The 18,516-nt window shown below is 31.2% G+C and overlaps 1 protein-coding gene across 16 annotated transcripts in view; it reads right to left on the reverse strand.

The window, feature by feature from the left end:
* Positions 1–18,516, reverse strand: part of LOC124362306 (collagen alpha chain CG42342-like) — a 535,020-nt gene that overhangs the window by 63,756 nt on the left and 452,748 nt on the right. For 7 of the 16 annotated variants that reach the window (XM_046816688.1, XM_046816687.1, XM_046816686.1 and 4 more), the window contains 10 exons: positions 17,038–17,109; positions 15,704–15,772; positions 14,803–14,856; positions 13,038–13,217; positions 11,630–11,701; positions 9,036–9,141; positions 8,455–8,552; positions 5,799–5,889; positions 4,981–5,066; positions 4,143–4,232 (listed from right to left, as the gene is read on the reverse strand). In XM_046816688.1, coding sequence (XP_046672644.1) covers positions 4,143–4,232; positions 4,981–5,066; positions 5,799–5,889; positions 8,455–8,552; positions 9,036–9,141; positions 11,630–11,701; positions 13,038–13,217; positions 14,803–14,856; positions 15,704–15,772; positions 17,038–17,109 — 918 coding nt within the window. The remainder of the gene's footprint in view (positions 1–4,142; positions 4,233–4,980; positions 5,067–5,798; positions 5,890–8,454; positions 8,553–9,035; positions 9,142–11,629; positions 11,702–13,037; positions 13,218–14,802; positions 14,857–15,703; positions 15,773–17,037; positions 17,110–18,516) is intronic. The other 9 variants (XM_046816693.1, XM_046816690.1, XM_046816683.1 and 6 more) reach the window with 8 other exon arrangements.

Below are 18,516 nucleotides of genomic sequence, written 5' to 3' on the forward strand. Positions count from 1 at the left end.
TACAAGATGCAATTCCTATCCCAACTTTACCAAATTAGGGCATAAGCATACAGCTACTGCTCTCTGAACGACTTAGTAGCGAGCCAATCAAAAAGAGAAAGAAATACAGGAAGAAGAGCCAATCACACTCCAACCTTACCTGATAAAAACCTATTTCTAAAAATTTTTATACCTGATTGATGAAAAATGATCTATAAAAAGCAGTGAATGTATTAAAAAAAAAAAGACATCACCAATTTAGCCACTAAAAAAATAACATACCATGCACTCCAAGAGACAGAGCTGTATGCTGTTGTTGTGTGGTGTGGAATTTATGCAGTAAACCTTAAAAGAGTGTTGGCAACACAAAATATGGCAATAAGATCCTTAGCCCACATGGATTGCACTGCCCGTTACAAACCAACGTTACAAGAACTCAGGATTAAAAGTGACACTGCAACATACATAACGCATCTGCGTTATGTATGTTATTATTTGTATATTATTATGTATATATATGTATTTTATATATATATATATATATATATATATATATACTTATATGTATATTATTATCTACAATAATCTTTGTAGATTGGGAAGGAAACAAGGATACATAGCTACAGGACTAGAAACTCGACAAGAATTCCATACATCAGAAACTGTACTGCACTTTATGAAAAGAAATTCACCTTTGCTGGTGCAAAGCTGTACAATATCCTTCTTATCACATTCAAAAAAATTGACACCAGTCAATTTGATTGGTTGCCAAACCAATCAAAGATGAACTAGACACTTGGCTGATAGAACATCTGTCTAAATAGTGGAAGAATTTGTAACCAAAATAGCTGACTGACCTCAAGCTCCTCAAGCCCTTCAGTACACGAAATGTCCTACAAATTTTTATTCTTACTGTTTTATATACATATACTCAGTGATAAAAAGAATAAAGAATTTGATTGATTGATTGTTTGATCCAACAGTACTTTATTAGATGTAAATAATAATAAACTATTTTTATTAAATAACAAAATTTGTTATCTGTTGTCATATAACACTATGTACAATAATTACTTACCTTATGGTACATGACATGTTTATTTTTAAAAACACCTATCCTAAATTAAAATGTAAATTATATATAAATTGTATACATAAGACATATAATAATGCAATTTTAACATAAAGCATTGAACACTAAACATGAATATAAATAAAATATCTCGTATAGATAACATTATACTGGACTGTTTAAATATTATACCTATGTTCACCATAAGTTTGAACCCTGAAATTAACAACCTTACAGCTCTACCATAGATATTTTGAAGCAGCCTGTACAATACCAAAATTTTAGGTTATAGATACACTGTAGATCAACGAGAGAAGCTTCAATTAAATCTCACAGATCAAAAATGTTATGTTTGCCTCATCTTCTGCACCACTTTTTGTCTCGTAAGGATCAAAATGAAGTATCTTTATTAATAAAGAGACAAACATTCCACATCCTGTCCAATTCATTAAAGTTATATAACCTTCTTTAACCTGTTATTTTTACACTCACTTCAGGATGCAAAGAGACTTTCCCTTATAGTAAAAGGACAAATATTTAAAACATTAAAAATCCTTCACTCTCTAGATCAGTTTGCCTCCTCTTGCAAGATCTCAGCGTTTTATAAAACTACTCATTTATAAGCTTAATTTATAACCTCATTATAAGCTTATCATTTATGCAAAAAATAATTAATTCTATTCTTTCTTACCTAATAGTTTAACTACAGGATATTATAAATTATTCCATTAATTTGGGACAAATCCGCAAAGTTCTATTCAATTTCATCGAGAAAATTAAGAAATCATGAATGCCAAAATAGATAATGTTACATGCACATTCACAAAAATCTTTATAACTATTACTCATATATGACTTATTTGACCCATTTTCAGTTCAGGAAGAATGTATTTTCAACAAGAATTCATGAATAAATTTGATTAAATCTTTCTATGCTTCAGGCTGAGAAATATTGTTGACAGCCATAATGGTTGATAGAGCAATTTTGTGTGCCTCTCTATTTGAGTGGAGAGGTTGTATTTCGATACCTAGCAGGTCTGAGAATTGGTATTCTTTTCTTGCCAAAGGTAAGTTCCTGTAATTTAGTTTTAGTTTGTGGTTGGTACTGTTTATCTTTTAAAGGCTCAGTGTTGATTCTAAGTTTCTTTTTTGTTGTCTTGTGTTTTAATTCTCTTTTATTCATAAATCAAATAAGTTGACTTCAAAAATATATTTATCCTGTTACAAAGAATTACCAGAAAAGATATGGCTAAAATAACCTATCCAGTCTCATTGCTTTAGATTTTCTGCATGAATAATGAGATACATTAGTATCACAAATTTTTGTGGAGATGTAAAGGGATGCCTAATTGACAGGTTCTTGATATTAGAAGTTATGCATGCTTGGGTTGTTTTGGAAACTGGCTTTCTTAAAAGTTTTATTGAACAGATGTCATTAGTCAGTTCTTGGACCAATTTCATATAAAATGAATGTGAGCTTGATTTAATAAATATAAAATCATAAAGATAACTCATGATCTATGGGTTATTTACCATTAAGTTCAGGGATGCCATACCACACCTATGACTAGATCCTACATCAAATGCTGTGACTTACAATTCCTGTCTAATCTCAATTGTTGTTTGTACAATGCATTGTTCATTAATTTCAACTTAAATAACATATTGATTTTTAATGTATTGAAAGGTCTTGTTCAACATTCTCGTCCCCTTTTCTAGAATTTTTCTCAAATAAGGGGCCAGTTTAACTCTCTCTTTAAAGAACACTTTTAAAATGGAAAATTCTCTTTTTTGGGCTTCTTGAACAAAATGTTTTTGTACTTTTACCTGTTGTAGTTTTTGTGTTGTAAAAGCAAAAAACAGGAGATGGTAAAATGTGTTTTACTGCATTGCCTTAATTTTAAAACATTGTTAGATAATTTTAAGTTATCTAATATTAAACAGATCTCAGTCTAAAATTGTCTAGTGATGAAGAGTTTTTATGCAAATCCCTTTTTAAAGAAGTGATATGGGAGGGGTGAAACACAAAAGTGTTTTTTAAGCCAATAAAGTTTTGTTGATTTTGGGATGTAAATAATGAATTCAGCTCAGTTTACCTTTTTCTAAATTGTGAACAGTGTGACATTTAGAGTGAACAAAGATATTGTACTTTTATCAAATCAAAATGCTTTTCAAATTTAATGCTGCACTCAAATGCATTTAAAAATGTTTACAATAAGAGTTTTGAAATCTTGTAATATTATTTTACAGTGCTTGTATAGTTAAAACATTTGTATTTCAAATCATATAGTACAATTTTAAATAAAAAAGAATAAACTATTTACATGCAAGATTTGTTGTTTTACAGTTTTCATATCACAAAATATTAAAATACTTTAAGCTCTCTTAATTTAAAAAAAATATATGATTTTTGCATACTGCTGTTTTCTGTTTTATATACACTTTCAATTTTGAGTTACTGTCTGACAAACTTTCTTTACCCTTTAACTTTATCTTTCTTTATCCTATAGCTGTACTCCACAATTAACTACACACAAATCTCATAAGGCACATTGTTATGTAAAACAACTTGTTACCACATTAAGAATACAGCTGCAACCTAAGCATGCAATTTATAAGGATTAAGATGATTGCTATGGCAACAGTAAAGGATTGTGTGTGCCAGGAATAGGCAGTCCTTGCTGTCATTTTACTGTTGTGTCATTAGCTATACTCATTTATATATATATATATATATATATATATATATATATATATATATATATATATATATATACATATACTCATTGTCATTAGTATATACTCAGGCTATATTGTAACTTTGGCATTTTAAATACATTCTTGATTTTTATATCTTAATAGTTCAAAACTTAAGAATCTTTTCTATAAGATTTCACAAGTTAATACTGGCAAAGTGCTAGCTTTTCCTTCCAAAGGACCTTCACATGAGGCCTACTATCAGCATACCCTTCCTGAATATCCAATCATTCAAGAAGTTGCTCAGACACATTTTAAGAATTAGGTGTAAGAAGGTTCCTGGTTTCTAGCTCTACAAAAATGCAACTGTATGTTCAAGTCTTGTGCTACTTACAGGAGGTCCGGGCAGGCCTGGAGGTCCCATCAGACCAGGTGGCCCGATGTCTCCATAGTCACCTTTCTCTCCTTTGGGACCGTACTGGCCCTGTAACAAAAATATCATTAAATTATTAACTGGTTTAATTTGTGAAAGGTCTACCTTATTTTTAAAAGTGGCATTATTAAATTTGTTCATAAAGTATTTGCTGTAGTTAGAAAAAAAAAAAAAATTAAAATTAAATTATGAGGCGACAAGATTAAAACAGATGACTTTTGTACTCAAAAGTTATTCTAAAACTAATGAATTTTGTTAATGTTTAATGTGTTATTTTAGAATAAATTTAGATTCGTACTAAAAATTATAAATCTAATGTAGAACAAAATTAGATTAGACTTCTTAAAATAATTAAAATGTGTATCTAATTCTTATTATTTTTCATCCTGGAACTGAATATCTTCCAAACCTTCAAAAGATAGTATTAAAAATGTCAAGGTTTATACTTGTAATATTTGTTAATTAAAAAACCTGAAGAATTATTTAATTTTATACTTAAAAAAGCTGAAAAAATGTAATATAGTAACTTTATTAATTACTATTGTGCTAAAAACTATCTGTGGTATATTAAAAGATATTAATGATTATTGGAGGATTATGGTTTACACAAAAACACAATGATTTATATTAGTTAAGGAAATGTTTTATGATTACTTAAGGGGTTTCCAATAACCATTCTTGGAACCTTGGTCTAGAACTGGTGAAAACCCAAGTATATGTATTTCAATTAGAGAATTGGAAAAAACTTTACTAACAAGACAAATTATATTCTAACCAACAAGAAGAAAATATTACTCACTGGTAATCCTGGTGGACCTTGAGGTCCTGGCTCTCCCATCCCTTGGTCTCCAGGAGGTCCTGTCAAGCCTCTGTCTCCTTTAGGTCCTGTGCAAATCAACTTTAATGTTACAGTAGTTTTACAAGAGAATCTTTCCCTCTTCTCTCTCAAGTAACTAAACAACAAAAGTTCTTTAATAATTAAAATGAATATTTTGAATTTATTGCAAACTCAATAAAACAATGTTGTTTATTAAATATGTTGCAAATTTCAAGTACAAATATATTTTTACACACACATCACCTATATTACATATATTTGTTTATTGTGACACATCAATCACAAACAAATTATAGGTAAAACATGGCTTTATAGTTTTGTATTAGAATTAAACAATACATATTAAAATTCATTATAGTTGGTCAGAGACAAAGAATGTAAAACTAAAGCAAGGATAGGTTTGAATATTTCTATGTAAAGAAGTGAATGTACAGCATTTTCAAAAAAATGAAGTACCAAATAATAAATGTAAAGAATATATTAGTAAGTTTAAACAGAAAATGGTTAATATGTTTTGTTATTATACATAATTAATTATCTTAGTCTATATTATTAAATTGACAATGTAAATCAATTTACCTGTAAAAATCTTTTTTTAGAGGTAAACTCTTGATCCATTAAAACTTCCATTGAGAAAATTAATTTGGCCATTACAAGAAAATACTAAACTACGACATGGAACTACTTTCTACACAACTACCACCACCCACATTTAATTAAACTTGCTATGGAAGTGAATAATTTGAAATGAATCTACTGTACTGAGATGTAGCCCGTACCTGGACTGCCTGGATTCCCTCTCTCCCCTGGCTGACCCGGGGCCCCTGGCAAACCTGGGAGGCCCCGCATATTTGCGTGTCCTGAGGAGCCCTGTTGGAAACATTGTTGCTCAACTTTGCCTTTTTAAGATTCTGTGCAAATAAAACCTTAGAACTTAACATATAAAAATTGACAAAATAATAAATATATGTACACAATTTCTACAAAACACAAGTATAATTAAAAATTAAAATAACAACACTATTAAAACAATTTTATCACTAACAAATAACTTTAAGAATTTACCATTATTAAACTAGTTGGTCACTGACTATTTAATCATCGTTATGCTTTATAAAAATCAAACGACATCATAATGAGTACAAAATGGTGCTGTCTGACCAATTAACAACATATTTTTACTTAATATTAAATATTCAATAAAAATGTAATTTATGTAATTGAATATCAAATTAACAAATAACTCTTCAAAGCAGAGTTTAAATTGTTTTAAATACTGCACATGTAATGTTAAAATTGAATGTTTTAGGTTTATTTACTGTAGTTTTGAGCAGAATTTCAATGTACTAACAATTTTAGATTACAAATTTCATGTGCCTTTGAACACCACAGGTTATACAAATAAAAAATGAAATATCAGCGTTATTATGTACATTTTATACAAAGAAATGCTATAGCAGATAGTTAGTTAACAGTGAAAATTAATGCAAATTAAAACGGCAAAAACGAAAATAGTAAAAAAATCAATTCTGGAAACAAAAGCAACAAAATGACCAAATGCTCATTTTAAAAAATAGGAACAAAATATCTTACCTCTCACAACAAGTAAAGGCCCATATGATGTGTCACAAACTACAAGCTGTAGGTTAGTTTGTGGAATAGATGAGTAGTTTTAGTCTAAGAAAGCTTAAAAAGCTCTTATTGACATGTAATTTTCATATGAGGTCATAAAATAAACAATTAACGTACTTAAAATGTGCATTGCATTTAAATATAATATTAAAATACTTGAAAAATATGAAAAAGGATTTTAAATTTACATCCTAGTATTTTAGTAGTTAGGCCTATGTATAAGCTCAAAAGTGATTAGTTTGAGTTGTACAGGATTTTCCAAACCATTCTCCACTATGTTCTATTTTAGTTGGATAAGAAGCAATTGATATTTTTTAGTTAATTAAAAAAAATATATAAATTGAAAGGTAAAATATGGAAACCAGTTTTTAGTTTATATGATACAAAAACAAATGAAAGCAAATGTATAAAAAATTCTTATGGGTAAAAAAGTACTAAAGTAATAAAAGTTTTTTGTTTATTAATATGTTATTTTATTCGGCTTGATTTATTAATTCAATAACTGACAATTTATTTTAGTTAAATAATTGTATTACGTTGTGGACACTGTTTTTAATTCAATAATGAGGCAATTGTTGCAGTATTATACAACAGAAGAGTTATGAAAAATGTAGACTACTTTTAAATTATAGCAAAATAAATTCTGAGTGACTATTATATACAGAGATGTACTAGTCCTACTCAGTTTTGAATAATTAATTATTTACATAGGGGTTTATTACAAAAATAATGCAATTTACATAGAAGTAAAAATTAATTTTAAAAATTAGATAAATTATTCATATTTTATTTGTACTGCATAATTTTGTGTTATATAGAATATCAATTTTTAAGAATGACCATGTCACATTAGAAGCAGATTATTAAAACTGGAATACTGGAATATTTAAATTATAAAAAAAACATTAATAGCTTCTTGTGTAAGTATAATGTGAAACAAAGCATTTGGATTGGAAATTATTAGTAGATTAGTGCCGTTAGAAACTGTGCTCAGTTTAATATGAAATAAATAAAAATACCAAAGTACATTTTAATAACCAAAAAAAGTATTTTTTAAAATACTAGCCATGAAAAGGTACTAATGTGATGTAATTCTCACTTTTTGTTGACATTTAGATACAACACAATTACAAATTTGTTTATAAAAATTAACATTTTTATAATATAACAAATTATTATTGCATAATAATATGTTTTAGTACAAATCTAAGAAATAAGCCTAGTTCTTATTAGAATAACTAGACCTACAAAGTTTCTTAAAATATATCTATAAACAATATGATTCAATAAATGCCTCAACCCAAGAACGATGCCAAATAGCAATTTTATGCACATAGCACAAGATTCACAGTGAATTATTTTCACAACAGTTCTGTTGAATTTCATGCTTGGTTCCTCAAATACGGTTTGAGGTCATAGTTATTAAATTTGAAATTGGTTTGTAACAATTTCTGGATTAGAATGTAAAGTTAATTTATATACTCGTAGGTATTTTTAATCAAACATTACTTTTATATTTAATTTTGTTTTTCAAATTATATTAATTTTTCATAACGTAAAAATAAAAGTTAAATTTGAAATTTAGGTTATTTACATAATTTTTCACACTGTAGAAAATTAGATTGAATTTTAATAAAAATATTACAAAATCGATACAAAATTGAGATTAATTAATCAAAGGGTGTTTATAATAATGGCAAAGAAGATATGCACATAACAAAATGCAGTAGCGTGTAGAAAGTTGCGATGCCACACTGCCTCATGCAACCAATCGCCAAACGGTAAGCTATGCGACACACTTACCCTCTTGCCGCGTTTTCCCCTGGCACCTTTCTCTCCAGGCATGCCAGGCGGCCCTGTTGGCCCTAGGTCCCCCTTGTCACCCCTGGCGCCTGTCGGCCCTTCAACACAGTGATGGCTTCCGCTCATGACCATTTGACTTTTCGTTAACTACTAGTTTGTCAGTGTAACTTAGAAAAGAAAAGTTTACAAAATGAAATAGAAAAATGTATATATAAAATAAATAAAAACACCATGATGTATTGTTTATATTTTTAAAAAACTAAAATCAAATTAAAATTAATAGTGATATTAAAATAAAAAATGTGGAGGTATGAGAAGTTATCAACAAAACACAATAATGATAACAAAATTACGATAAATGAAACCAAAACAAAAATTTAAACATCAGGTGTATTTAAAATGGATATCAACGCAAACGCACCTCGAAGAAAATTAAGTTGTTGATGAAAATTTCAATCAAACTCAGACGAACAAGGAATATTTTTGGAAAAAGGATTCAATGAAGTAGTGAATGTGGCGTTATTGAAATATTATTCACTTCCATAGAGTCACACAACATGCAAGGACACAAATGTTCGTACCTGGTGGTCCTGGGGGTCCTGGCGGTCCTTCGATTATCCCCGTCGGGAATTGGTCGCCCTTTAATGTCGTCGTCAACCCTCGTTCGCCCTTATCCCCTTTATCACCCTAGAGGAAATAAAAAGTTTTACAATTTTGATGCGGACAATGTGTAATAAAGCATTCAAAACATTTCATATAGTGATAATAAAAATAATATTTCTGGCACAGTTGAAATAGGGCAGGTCTGCTGCAATAATAAATTCCAACTGTTAATAGACTGAAGCTTCTGTGAGTCTTCAATATATATGCTAATGGAACAGAGCAATTTACAAAGTGAGAATTTAAATTAGTTCCATGAACAAAATACGTTAGTGTTTGAAGAGAATCAAGAATTTCATGACACTTGTAAAGTAATGAGAAATTAAAATGTTTTATTGAGTGGAAAATTGACTATATTGAACATATAAAATGTATAGAGGTTCAACAATGAGGCGTTATTATATAAACTCTAGGACGTAGTTATAATTAATGCCATATACATTATTCCATTGCGTCCAGGAGAAACCTCCGTTCAAGAATAAAATAGAAAATAAATTCAATATAAAATTAATTTAATAAAAAGATAAAGTGTCTATGTATGTATGTATGTTACAGAGTCCATCTACTTCAACATTAGGCACATGTATTGCATGCTAGTGCTATACAATATACGGCCAGGGAGCTGATCCAAACCACCTTCTGATGTGATAATCCCTTTAGTTTTTTACAACAAAAGTAAACTAAAATGAGTGAGAGGGAATAGTAGGAGGGGAAAAGGGTAGAGGCATGGTTGGGAAGGAGGTGAAAGGGAGAAGAGGGAGAGAGAGAGACATTCTTACTGTGACATGTCAAAATGAGAAATGGAACATTACTTAGAATTGCAACTGGCAGCGCCACGTTTCAAATGCCTGTTCTCTCGTTAGCCAACAGATCGCAGCAATGTCGCTTAAATTCGAATGACCAAAGTATGATTCATCTAGTATAAAAATCCAAAATCAAACATACTACACAAAATCAGCTTCTCTTATTATTTCTCGAAAGCTGAGGTTACTTTCGAGACAACCCTCATACAACTTTTCTAAAATATCACTACAATATATATAATATCATCCAAAAGCTCAAGGCTAACACTATAAACTATAGAGTGGACATGCATCCAAACTTAGAGTACGATATAGTGATCCCATGTTAGTCAACAAATAATTCAACCACAACAAGAAGTGTACCGATGTTAGTAGTAGACCAGAAACCGTTGACTATATCTAAAACAGTAACAAGATTATTTAAATAGCCAGGAAGAAACCATCGTCTTTCACCTGATAGCCCTGAAACTACAATTTCACAATGCACAGGAAAAACCACTGAAAACTTGAAATATCCCCACTGAATGGTGTTTTTGTGCTCTATACTCGTTATCTAAATCTATTTTGAAGGTGTTTGGCCTCTGAGTAAGGTTGTAATTGATCCCTATCAAAATTTCGTTATTTCACCACCTAATAATAAAAATCGTGTTTAAATAACTTTTAGCACTCTAAAATTGAGTATATTATAGTACGTATTATCGATTTATATTAACGAGGTTTCATGTTTAAAAAGTGATACCTAACTTCAAGGCATATATACAGGTACAATCAATTGTGCCACTGTGATTCTTCTCAGTTCTGACCTTGTACCGACAATATACACTAAAATGGGGAGGGGAGGGAACGCGTTATATAGGCAATATTATTTTATATAACACTGGAAGTACATCACTCAGGGATCATCACTAGATATCATCACAAGTCCTTTATAATATGACCAGTTGTAATATACGACTATATGACTTTGCCTCTTCAATCAGTGGAAGGGAATTATGTTCGATTGCAATTACAATGACTCGGTATTCCACTTTTGTCGAATTAGTTTCAACTAATTCTCTTTTATGGTTAAATAAGATTATTAATTTCATTACGATACATTTTGTGTAAGATGTGTAAAAACTCCTCTTAACTATGCGTTGATTTTGTGACACATTTACGTCAAGAATTAAAATGGTCTTTGAGTGGACAAATTAACTTTCTCATACGACACAGGCATTAAAGTTAACTTTGTATACCAGGTGACAATAGAGACATTTAGTTACGGAATATAACATCTACATATGACCAATCCCAATGTTACTTGTGTTATCAGAGCTTTCCTAAACAGTAACAGTACAGTGAAAATAATTGAGTTGAAATCAACATTAATCACAGCACTGACTCGTCTAATGAATTTGACTTGTCTCGTAAAATCAATATTAAGGAAGTAGTGGGAGCTTGACCTTGAGACATGGAAGGGTACTACTATCAATAACCATAAATAATGGGTGGGCTCAACCCACAGAGTAGCGCAGGGCACAACTGAAGGTTGGCAGTCGGCAGCAATGACCGCTGGACCATTGCCAACTTCCACATTACACGTAATTATAATAAATCAAACCAAAACAGCCGCGTCCAATGATCTGTTGTGGGCCGGTATTTTAATTGAAACAACCCGGAGTCGGTAACGGGCATATTTCAAGTTTCCGTGGTCTGAAAGTAAAGTTTCTCACAGGTAGTCCTCGGTATCCTGGCAGTCCTGGGAAGCCTGGTTGACCTAAGAAGCCTCGGTCTCCTTTTGTACCCTGTAATGTGTCAAAGTTCATGTCGTAGTCTAAACACATTGATGCTATTACGAACAAATATTGAATGGCTTTTGTCTTCTTGGACAACTTTCGGTACAAGTACACTGATCTGAGAGAGCGGAGGGTGGTACTGTACGCCTTGTCTTAGTTGTGTAACTGTTGGTGTTGGAACATTAGGTCTACTTTGATTTTATGGACTAAAATAATTTTATATAATTCAGCTTATAAACTTAGAGAAATTTCTTGTTTCGAGAAGATAATGTGCATTATTAGTAGATTAACTCGAAACGTATGTTTTGAAGCAATTTTTAACTTTAAACGTCAAGCCAAAGAGGAATCTAAAGTGTAAACAAGGATTTCTTAGTAAGAATCTTGTTTAGAACTATCTTTTTAATATCCTCGAACACCGCCTCAACTCACAGACAAATTAATTTTTTGTTCCTTTGTGTTTTATTGGATACCATTTTTGTAATACTATCACAATGCTTATTTATTCTTTTAAACAAAATAACGCTGATAGGCTGTAATTTTAGTTAAATGAAGTTGGAAGGAATTAAATTTTACATCGCTGTTTTGATTTTATCAAGGCATTTAAAATGGCATTCAGCTTAACGCGTGCTTAAACAGTTTTGAACCACTATTATCTCATGTTCCTATCCCATATCACCCGAGAGGTAAAGAATGTAGTTTCACTTCATATGTTGAATTTTACAACAATAGTTTGTTTTAGATTTTAATCCAAACATGTAACACAATTAGTTACTAACATGAACAAGTGGAAATTTACAACGACGGTTTGCTATGCTGTAATTTTTGATCATATGCCAACAGACAGCAAGACGCGTTCGTGTATGTGTCAAGTGAAATCAGGTTGTACCCCTTAAAACCCTGAGAACTAGAACGCTATTAACATTGATTTATTTTACGCACTATCCCAATCAATGGTGTTTTTAGAAAACTATCTGGGGGTGGTTTAGGAGGTATAAAATAACTTCCAAAAATAAGGGCCTCGGGAATTTATGACCGGGAAATTGTTGAGTTGTAAGACCTCTCAAATAAACGTGTTCAGCTAAAAACAAACTACTGGGTGTAATTGTTGTTTTTCAAAATTTCGGGGGGGGGGGGGGGTGGGTGGGTTGAGCTCCCTAAGCTCTCCATATATACTCCCATGATCCCAATAATTTGAATATTTTTTTAAAAGTAGCTGAGCAGATCTCTTAATTCCCTTTAGTTCAAAAGAATAGCAAATATTGAAAACAACATATGAGATAATATGGTCAAAAGCCATCCAATATTAAAAAAATGAAACCAACAAATCAAAAGTTACGAGAATTACCTTCATTCCAGCAATTCCCGGTTCTCCAGTCGGGCCCATAGGACCCACAGGACCTGGCGAACCCTTTTCTCCTGGCGCTCCTGGTTCTCCAGGAATACCTTGTCTACCATCGTGTCCTGGGAGGCCTTCAGGACCCTGAGGTCCCGGCGGACCAGGGGGTCCCGGCTCTCCAGGCTCTCCCTACACAAAGAGGAGGAATTTCATTATTCTAGTCTCATATTAGAAACATTATTGAAAACTAAAAATATTTATGTTATGTTTAAAAAAAGTATATTCTATAAGAAAATACTACTATTAAACAAACTATGGTTGAAATATGGAAAGCAATAATTGCAAAACTGTTACATCAATTAGTCATTTTTATAAATAAAATTAATATGAAAACAACAAATGTATGGCACTGCAAACTAATTTGAAAATGAATTTCAGATCACAACTGAGCACTACTCTTAAATTCTTTTATTTCGATAAGAATCATGATTATGCCTTTTGAATGATTATGTAATTTCATTTTTCCTACACATTTTAATAACAATTTGTAGATGATATACTAGTAGAACAACTTTAGCGGAAACATACATAATCGTTTAAATACCCCATGCAATCATGCACTACTTAGAAAATTAAAATATCACAAATAATTAAACATTGTTAATTTAGACATGCATATGATATATGTTTATTAGTAATTACAATTACAATATACACTGTGTGGTACAACTCGACAACAAATTCTACACACAAAATATGTTTACAATTTGACAGACTACACTAAACTAAAACAACTAAGTTAATAACATACTAATATAGAAAGAAACGTTTTAGCTTTCCTCTGATATGAATTTGCAACAAATAAGGAATCATAACTAAAGATAAAATGAAAAAGTCGTCGAATCCACAAGAACTAAATTTCAGTTATAAAATATTATAAAGAAGTAATATATTTATAAAATAGGACAACTATTATACTACTTATAAAAGTAACTTTTTACATTAACATTTTATACAAAATACTTTTTGTAAGGGTAATTTTTTAAGTAACCTTATGACATATTATTACTTAAAGCAAATCAACATAAAATATTCAAATAAGAAGAAAGTTTTATTTTTGCCATAGTTTATAGTGTATATTCCTTAATTTGATGAGTTCTGATATGGTTTAAATCATTATATTTATTTTATATTAGGGAGAGAAACAATTAAAACTTTATATTTTTGATCTTGTTACATTTCTGTTTTCTTCTACATGTTTCCATGAAATGGAATATTAAAATTTACGTTTTTATCCACCCCTTTCCACGATTATTACTTTATCACGAATATTCTTATTTTTATGTATAAACTCTTTATATATATATATATATATATATATATATATATAAAGAGTTTATACATATATATATATATATATATATATATATACATATACCCCTTTCCACGATTATTACTTCATCACGAATATTCTTATTTTTATGTATAAACTCTTTATATATATATATATATATATATATATATATATATATATATACATAAATATATATAATAAGCAATTATTTACTTACAATTATTTATTTTTTGTCTCAAAAACAAAAAGTAAAAATGTAAATCGGAGAATGGGGTGTTAGTTTTTATACACAATGAAATATAAACGCACAAAAATAATACTTCATTTACTCAAGTTTTTCTAAATTAATTTGGATTATGAAATTAAATTTTGTTACATAAGCTTGTTATTTAAACAATGTTTGCCTTTAGGAGAACTTACTTTGAGAGTGATGATGGTCTGGGCGGAAATGTTATGACCTTGTTCCTGGAGTCCCTACAAGCACGGGCGAACCAAAATTAAACAGAGAAAAGAAAAGATAGCAAAGAAAATAAAACAAGAAAGGACGACGAGAGGAGAGCAAGCACCTGTAGACTGCTGCGAGTATAGAACACCCCAGGCTGTGACCGTGAGGTAGCTTGGCGTTGGCTTTATGCAAAATGTATTGTCTTGCTAATCTGTTTTAATTTATTCCCAAATATTTGCATTTGGATGTTTGTTAGGGGAAACAATAACTTCATCCAACTCGGCTTTGCATCACTAACCATTTATTCATGAGCGATCAGAACACAACACGTCAACCATTGTTAAATCCCCAAACAAGTAATTGTCGAGTCGTTGTTTCAACCACCTCAACGCCAAGCTACTTCTCGGTTCGAACTGTACAAATGAATGAGAAATGAAAATGTAAACTACAAAATGATAACACAAATGAACTGTTTGACGAAAGGCAAATATTCACACATGTTGAAAACACCTTTATTTTGAAAATAAAAACAAAATTAATAGGCAGATGTTAATATTTCTTGTTTTCTGTATAGTTAGGCTCTTTTAATTTTTAACCCAACTGACAATATAATAACGATAAGAATTCACAACTGCTATTATATAAAATGTGGACAAAGGAACCAAATGGTCACAAGAATGCGTTAAAGAATTGGTTGTGTGAAACTTCAGTTAATAAACAAATTGTAAATTTATGATTTGAAAAATTTTGCTGAATTGTGCGACATTACGGGATAAAACCTTGACTAATGGTAGGTAATTTTCAACATGTATGCTACAGATCAACATCATGCTACTACCACCAAGGAATCAGTACGGTAGGATGTACGGTAGGTACCTTCACAGCTACTATCTCAGCGTAGCCGAGGGTCCCGCCCCTGAGAGTAGTCACTGATCTCTTTAACCCCTGAAAACACATTTTACTGCAGGTTATCGTATGACGTCACTTGTGCATACGAGTATAAAGTAAGGCATACACATAGCCCAAAACTGAGGAGAAATGTTAGGCACTATAGTAACAGTTATTAATCGAAAAGTTCGTTACGTAAAGAATTAAGAAGATCTTGTCCATAAATTGTTCTATAATTTTTAGAATACGGAGACTAAAATTCCAAGTATTATAACAAGGTTAAATTAAATATACTATTTTGCAACATAATTTTGTTGGCTATTTTGAAAATTGAAAAAATTGTACGACAGTTACTACTCATACGTTTGTGCTGCTTAACACAGTTTTATACAATTACAAAACTTTAATGTGAATTCTATAAATGTTAATTCGGTAGTGTATTCAACACATGAAAATGACTATAATACTTTTTTGACCAGTCTAAATGCAACGGCGCTATTTTAAAGCGATTGCGTAGGAATTAAACTCCAAGATGTAGTGTTCCACAAGCAACACCTGAACCAATGGCGGCTCTAGAATTATCGTGACAGTTACTGTGGTATCAAAGAGAACATGTACTAAAGAAAGTATTCCGCGCATCCAGATACATGAGCCCACGGAAGACAAAGACTTCTAGAAATACCCCGTCTAGACACACAACGGTCCCCAAAACAGTGCTAAAGATGTTTCATCAGTAAACAAGCGAGCTGTTAAATATGTCACCAACAACTGACGACTGTAAAAATAGATTTCCGCCTTTCGAGGGGACCGGAGTGCGGCAATAAATAACATTTACGCCGAGCGCCGGATGGAAATAGGAGTGATGATTCATAGAAGTGACGTCCGAGCTAATCGAGCCAATTAATCCTCCCATTCATTGCTTTCTGTTTTATGACCACTTAAAAAATACACTTGACTATGACGAACGCCGATTTTGCTCGTGTGAATGGTTAAATCGTACATTCGCGGGATAATTATACGTCAATTCCGTTTTCAATAATTCGGTAATGATGTTATGCTTTGATTTAGATTTCACAAATGGAAATCAAAGCAACATAGTAAATCAATTCAGACTGGGGAATTAGCCCTTTGAGTTGTTATCTCTATTGTTTCCAGTTTCATCGATGTTGTATTTTATATATTTTATGAAATGTTATAGTGACTAAGGAGCTAATCACAAAATGCAAAACGCGCAGAACGTTTTCCCTAGGCTGTTTTTTTTGCAAACTGTCACCAAAATTACATTATTTGATGGACACATAACTATTTAACCTGCAACATACCTTGACAGCAGCGTAGACGTCGAAGCCTGGACTGCCGAGTTCTCCCTTCTGACCCTTGTCACCTGGTCGACCCTGGAAAGAAAACATTGTTGAAAATACTATATACCAACACGGCATTAAATGCATATGAAGGCATGCTTTTTGAAGTGCTCCTCAGACATACCGTCTAAAGGAGCTGACATTGAAATGTAATCGCTTCAAGAAGGGTTTTAATCACCCAAAACTACTTCAGGGTAATTCCATAAAACAGTCTTATTTCATAAGATAAAATTATTTGTAATTAGATTTAGGTTTAACCTTTAAATAATGTTAGTGGAATGACGTTTTTCTATAATTTTTATTGTGGAAAAGTGTGTTTCGTAGCAGACTAAAGCTCTTTGTACAAGAAAATATAAAACAACTCCTTTTTAACTTGTAATATAACTTAATTTCTTACATATTTTACTGAACTATAGGGTCATCTAAAAGTCCGTCGCCACCCCTATCATTTCTAAACAGTTTCGACCAATTGAAATCAATTTTTAAAGATCTTTGTCAGTCAATGGGACTTATTTTTTGGAATATAAACACTTTTTGGGGGCGGCCCCCTAAGGGGGGTGTGCACCTCAACTCAAAATTTTTAAATGGCAATCTCTCACAAGTAAAACATCGTTGAAAAGGGAATAAAAAATTAAACATTTTGGCGCATCCCGGAATTTGTTATCTATTACCGTTCCAAGATGGCATAAATGGGGGTTTACAGCTATTTACAAACTGATTTGCACGAAACTTTTAGTGGTTTTTCAGACCAAGAAACGCGTACCTGATATCAGTTTCATAAAATACCCACTCATTTCCAGGATGGAGGCATGAAACAAAGGGAAAGTGGAGTCATCCCAAGTCTCCCGGTAATTTTTCGGTGGATTTGAATGAAAATCGGTATCAAAGGTTTTAAAGAATAGGCCTACCTACACGTTTCCAAGATGGTGGTGTCAAAATAAAAGTGTTAATTTTCCTTACAAGAAAATCTTTGTCAAACTCTGACATTGATTTGATTGTTTTTTGCGTTTACGATATCGCCACCTTTTAATTACAATCGGGTTTTAAATAAAAGTCGTTGATTAAAACATTATTATTTATACAGTGTGCTTTAGGACTATGTAGAAAAAGAATTTTGAAAAAATGTGATATAATAGTATAAAATCTTGAAAAAATATAATATTGTGCTTTTAACACAATATGGTCAATTGTAAGCCAATATCACATTCTTAGTACTCATGGACAGCGTAGGGAAGAAATATTCTTTACGCATCGTTGATTTTTATGCCTTGATTTATCAGCTGGATAACAAACATGTGGTGGCAGCGTCATTAATGGTTCACGACCTTACACATATTGAAAGAAGAGTTATTATGATATTAGCTTTATAGACACACGTTCACCAAACTGATAAAAAAAATCAAAAGTCAATTTTGAATCCAATCTACTTTGATTCTGGAA

This window comes from Homalodisca vitripennis, chromosome 5 (assembly GCF_021130785.1).
Source record: "Homalodisca vitripennis isolate AUS2020 chromosome 5, UT_GWSS_2.1, whole genome shotgun sequence".
In the NCBI taxonomy this organism is placed as follows: domain Eukaryota; kingdom Metazoa; phylum Arthropoda; class Insecta; order Hemiptera; family Cicadellidae; genus Homalodisca; species Homalodisca vitripennis.